The sequence below is a fragment of the Salvelinus sp. IW2-2015 genome, unplaced genomic scaffold, assembly GCF_002910315.2.
Source record: "Salvelinus sp. IW2-2015 unplaced genomic scaffold, ASM291031v2 Un_scaffold2302, whole genome shotgun sequence".
In the NCBI taxonomy this organism is placed as follows: Eukaryota; Metazoa; Chordata; class Actinopteri; order Salmoniformes; family Salmonidae; genus Salvelinus; species Salvelinus sp. IW2-2015.
In genome coordinates, this window is record NW_019943628.1 from 2990 (window position 1) to 8615 (window position 5626).

At 46.9% G+C, this 5626-nt stretch overlaps 1 protein-coding gene across 1 annotated transcript in view; it reads left to right on the top strand.

The window, feature by feature from the left end:
* The first annotated feature begins 223 nt into the window (after nucleotides 1–223).
* The window catches only part of LOC112073571 (kinesin-like protein KIF13B), a 26352-nt gene continuing 20949 nt past the window's right edge, over nucleotides 224–5626 (top strand). The window contains 5 exon segments of the mRNA XM_070440201.1: nucleotides 224–247; nucleotides 778–903; nucleotides 905–925; nucleotides 1749–1848; nucleotides 2862–2915. Coding sequence (XP_070296302.1) covers nucleotides 224–247; nucleotides 778–903; nucleotides 905–925; nucleotides 1749–1848; nucleotides 2862–2915 — 325 coding nt within the window.

A 5626-nucleotide genomic window follows, 5' to 3' on the forward strand; every position in this document is an offset into this window, starting at 1 on the left:
CTCCTCAGCAGGGCAGTCCTACACCTGAAACCTGTCTCCCCGTCCCAGTGTCGAGCTCTCTAACCTGACCCTGTCACCCTCCCCAGGCCAAGTCTCTAAACTGAAACCCTGTCTCTCCACTCTCAGGGGCCAGTCTCAACCTGAACCTGTCTCCTCCGCCAGGGCCAGTCTCTAACCTGAACCCTGTCTCCACCTCCCAGGGGCCAGTCTCTAACCTGAACCGATGGTCCTCCTCACTCAGGGCCAGGTTTATCTAGGAGCATAACGTCCGTCAGGCCAGTACTATAAGTGAAGCCTGTCTCGCCTCTCAAGGGCCAGTCTCTTAAGTTGCGCACTGTCTCTCCCTCTACAGGCGGCAAGTACTAACCTGAACCTGTCTCCCTCCTCAGGGCCAGTCTCTAACCTGAACGTGCGTGCAATCCTCCAGCAAGAGGCCAGTGCCTCGTGACTGAACCGGTGTCTCCCTCCCCAGGGCTAGTCCTAACCCTTGAACCCCTCGTATCCATACCCTCCATCAGGCGCAGTCTCTCCTGAACGCGATATTCTCTCCCTCCCCAGGGCAGTTCTAACGAACTCGAACACCTGTCTTCTCTCCCGAGGGCAGTGCTCTAACTAACCCTGTCTCCTCCTCAGGCCAGCTCTAACCTGAACCCTGTCTCTCCCTCTCAGGGCAAGTCTCTAACTCTGAACCCTGTCCCTCACCCCCAGGGCCAGTCTCTACCTGAACTGTTCCTCCTCAGGGCCAGTCTCTAACCTTACCCTGTCTCTCCCTCTCAGGGCCAGTCTCGTCGTGTTCAGGTGGAGATCCGGTCGTACAGGACTCGGCACCATGCCTCTCATGCCACAGACGTCCTCTCTGTTTCCATCGGCAACGTGGAGGTTCGGGCGGCCCGACCTTGCGGATGAGGACGTGGACAGCTATCAGGTAACACTGACTGGACCGTTTATGGTAGTCTGAGAACATGGGAGAATCTCAATTGTATTCCTTGACTCCTCGTGTCTCACTCCTCTTCTCTTTCTCAAAGCCCATTGGGTTGAAAGGTCAGAGGTTCCTTCCCTCTGACCTTCTCATCAAAGGGCTTTGAGAAGGAGGAGAGGAGAGGGGAAGGAAAAGGAAATGCGGTTGAGATTCTCCCCGTGAGTTGAGTGAAGGAGGAGATCTTCCCCGTGAGTTGAGTGAAGGAGGAGATTCTCCCCGTGAGTTGAGTGAAGGAGAGATTTCCCCCGTGAGTTGAGTGAAGAGAAGATTCTCCCCCGGTGAGTTGAGTGAAGGAGGAAGATTGCTCCCCCGTGAGTTGAGTGAAGGAGGAGATTCCCTCCCGTGAGTTGAGTGAAGGAGGAGATTCTCCCCCGTGAGGTTGAGTGAAGAAGAGATTCTCCCCCGTGAGTTGAGTGAAGGAGGATTCTCCCCCGTGAGTTGAGTGAAGGAGGGATATCCTCCCCGTGAGTTGAGTGAGAGGAGATTCTCCCCCGTGAGTTGAGTGAAGGAGGAGATTCTCCCCCGTGAGTTGAGTGAAGGAGAGAATTTCCCAGTGAGTATGAGGAAGATTCTCCCCCGTGCAGTTGAGTGAAGGAAAGTAGTCACAGGGTTTTTCAGTTGAGTACACCGTACCAAAACAGAAAATGTTGTTCTTATTGACAAGATCAGATAGTACCCGGGCTGAGGTGTGGAGTCTGTGTAGGAGAAGAGAATCTGACTATATAGGAGGGATAGAGCTGAGGTGTGTGTGTGTGTGTGTGTGTGTTAGGAAGTTGATCATGGAGAGGTTGAGGACCAGTGGCTGACCACCCTCACTAAGAGGCAACAGTACCTGGACCAGCACCTGCAGAAGACGGTCCAAAAGCCCGGTCAGCCCTGACTAACACTTACACATTACACACAGAGCGTGTTGTGACCTCACGACACACTTACATAACACAGAGCTGACCCACACACACTTACATACACACAGAGCGTTTGATGACCTCACGACACACATTACATTACACAGAGCGTGTTGATCGACCTCACGACACAACATTACATTACACACAGAGCGTGTTGATGACCTCACGACACACATTACATTACACACAGAGCGTGTGATGACCTCAACGACACATACATTACACACAGAGCGTGTTTGATGACCTCACGACACACATTACATTACAACAGAGCGTGTTGATACCTCACGACACACATTACATTACACACAGAGCGTGTTGAAGACCTCACGACCACACATTACATTACACACGAGCTGTGATGACCTACGACACACATTACATTACACACAGAGCGTGTTGATGACCTCACGACACACATTAATTACACAAAGAGCGTGTTTGATGACCTCACGACACACATTACATTACACACAGAGCGTGTCTTAGATGACCTCGACGACACACATATTACATTACACACAGAGCGTGTTGATGACCTCACGACCACATTACATTACACACAGCAGCGTGTTGATGACCTCACGACACACATTACATTACACACAGAGCGTGTTACCATTACACACAGGGTGTTACATTACACAGCAGAGCGTGTTGGATGACCTGTACATTCTGACAGTCCAGATTCAATAGCCTCTTGTCTGATTCGCTCTCTTTGGAGCTTTCTGTTGAGCCAGTTTGACAAGACTATACATCAGTGAATAATGTTGTGTGTTAGTAAGTCAGAGGAGGACGTGGAGAGGGAGGCCCAGCTGTTAGAATGTCGTCTAACCCTGACAGAGGAAGTAACGCCGTCCTGTACCTTCAGCTTGGTACGGGATCCCTGAGCCCCCGCAGAGAGGTGAGAGGGTGTGGGGGGGGGGGGCTGTCGAGCTCCAGTGTTCTGATTGGTTAATTCTCCTGTTCCAGAGTTCCTGTTCCTGGGATGGAGACTCACATTCCTGTCGTCTTCTGCGACCTTAGTGGTACGTTCTGCTATTTTTTCCTCTTCCTTCCTCTCTTTTCCTCTCTCCTTCACTCTTTCCCTTCTTTCACTCTCCCTTCTTTCCAGTCAACTTCTAGTGAACCGTTATTTTCATTTCAACAACTTTCTACTTGTGATGTGCTAGATGCTTGCTTAAAAACGTACAGTGGGAGAACAAGTATTTGATACACTGCCGATTTTTCAGGTTTTCCTACTACAAAGCATGTAGAGGTCTGTAATTTTTATCATAGGTACACTTCAACTGTGGAGAGACGGAATCGAAAACAAAATCCAGAAAATCACATTGTATGATTTTAAGTAATTAATTTGCATTTTATTGCATGACATAAGTATTTGATACGTCAGAAAAGCAGAACTTAATATTTGTACAGAAACCTTAGTTTGCAATTACAGAGATCAACGTTTCCTGTAGTTCTTGACCAGTTTCGCACACACTGCAGCAGGATTTTGCGCCACTCCTCACTACAGACCTTCTCCAGATCTTCAGGTTTCGGGCTGTCGCTGGGACAATACGGACTTCAGCTCCCTCCAAAGATTTTCTATTGGGTTCAGGTCGGAGACTGGCTAGGCCACTCCAGGACCTTGAGATGCTTCTTACGGAGCCACTCCTTAGTTCCTGCTGTGTGTTTCTGGTCGTTGTCATGCTGGAAGACCCCGCCAACGACCCATCTTCAATTCTATTACTGAGGGAAGGAGGTTGTTGGCCAAGATCTCGCGATACATGGCCCTCCATTTCCCCTCAATACGGTGCAGTCGTCCTGTCCCCTTGCAGAAAAGGCTCCCCAAAAAATGATGTTTCCACCTCCATGCTTCATGTTGGGATGGTGTTCTTGGGGTGTCTGCATCTTCTTCTTCCTCCAAACACGGCGGTGGAGTTTAGACCAAAAAGCTCCTATTTTGTCTCATCAGACCACATGACCTTCTCCCATTCCTCCCTCTGGATCATCCAGATGGTCATTGCAAACATCAGACGGGCCTGGACATGCGCTGGCTTGAGCAGGGGGACTTGCGTGCGCTGCAGGATTTTAATCCATGACGGGCGTAGTGTGTATACTAATGGTTTCTTTGAGACTGTGGTCCCAAGCTCTCTTCAGGTCATTGACCAGGTCCTGCTGTGTAGTTTCGTGTAGTTCTGGGCTGATCCCTCACCTTCCTCATGATCATTGATGCCCCACGAGGTGAGATCTTGCATGGAGCCCCAGACCGAGGGTGATTGACCGTCATCTTGAACTTCTTCCATTTTCTAATAATTGRGCCAACAGTTGTTGCCTTCTCACCAAGCTGCTTGCCTATTGTCCTGTAACCCATCCCAGCCTTGTACAGGTGTTGGAGGAATTAAATCATTCCTCTAATGTACTCATTAATTAAATTCAATCTGTCAATTTATAAGAATTTGTAAGATACTTATTAACATAAAATAGACAGGATACAGTCTTATTAAAATTAGGTAATAGTATTTATTCTCGGAGCACGCTACCATTTGATCATAAACAACAGGTTTATATACAAGATATGACGTCATAGGTTACAGAATAAGTCTCATTGTCCTGACTAATAGAAAACAGGTTCAAAAGTTCATTCCAACTTCCCAGCGCACACACATGACACATAATATAATCTATTCTCCTGAAGGCTCACTATAATTTATTACCACTTTAGCAGACAACTCAAGATAATGGAAGACGTAAAAAAAAGTTACCCACTGCCTTATCTAAACATCTCAGGGCTAAGTTGGGTCAGTTCAACCATAGTTTAACGACCCCTTCTGCTTATTTTATAACCCACAACACAAATCTCTTTTCACCAGGCGTGCAGAGTTCAATTAGTTATAGTTTTATCTAAAGCTAGAAATTGTTTTAATTATTTATTAACAAAATTCCTAACAGCAGGTCTACAATTTTACCCCTGATGTCCTTACATAGCTCTCTGGTCTTGGCCATTGTGGAAAGGTTGGAGTCTGTTTGATTGAGTGTGTGGACAGGTGTCTTTTATACAGGTAACGAGTGGAGAACAGGAGGGCTTCTTAAAGAAAAACTAACAGGTCTGTGAAAGCCGGAATTCTTACTGGTTGGTAGGTGATCAAATACTTATGTCATGCAATAAAATGCAAATTAATTACTTTAAAATCATACAATGTGATTTTCTGGATTTTCGTTTTAGATTCCGTCTCTCACAGTTGAAGTGTACCTATGATAAAAATTACAGACCTCTACATGCTTTGTAAGTAGGAAAACCTGCAAAATCGGCAGTGTATCAAATACTTGTTCTCCCCACACATTTTTAATCTGACGATTATCTCCGGAGTTTCGAGGCGGCCCGTGTGCTCCCTCTCCACAAAGGTGGTGAACCCCCCTCATGCCGATTTTAATTATTTAGGTCGATCTCGAAATTGTCTTGCCTAGAAAAAAAATGTTAGAAATAATTTAATCAACTATTACCTTACATTCCTCCTACTGTAGCTATGAGATGTATTGTAAGTGTTCACCAGTCTGGTTGCAGGCCGGGTCATAGCAGCATGGACTCTCTGTCTAAATAAAGACACCTTGTTCTCAGCATTGACTCTCTGTCTAAATAAAGACACCTTGGTCTCAGCATGGACTCCCTGTCTAAATAAAGACACCTTGGTCTCAGCATTGACTCCCTGTCTAAATAAAGACACCTTGGTCTCAGCATTGACTCCCTGTCTAAATA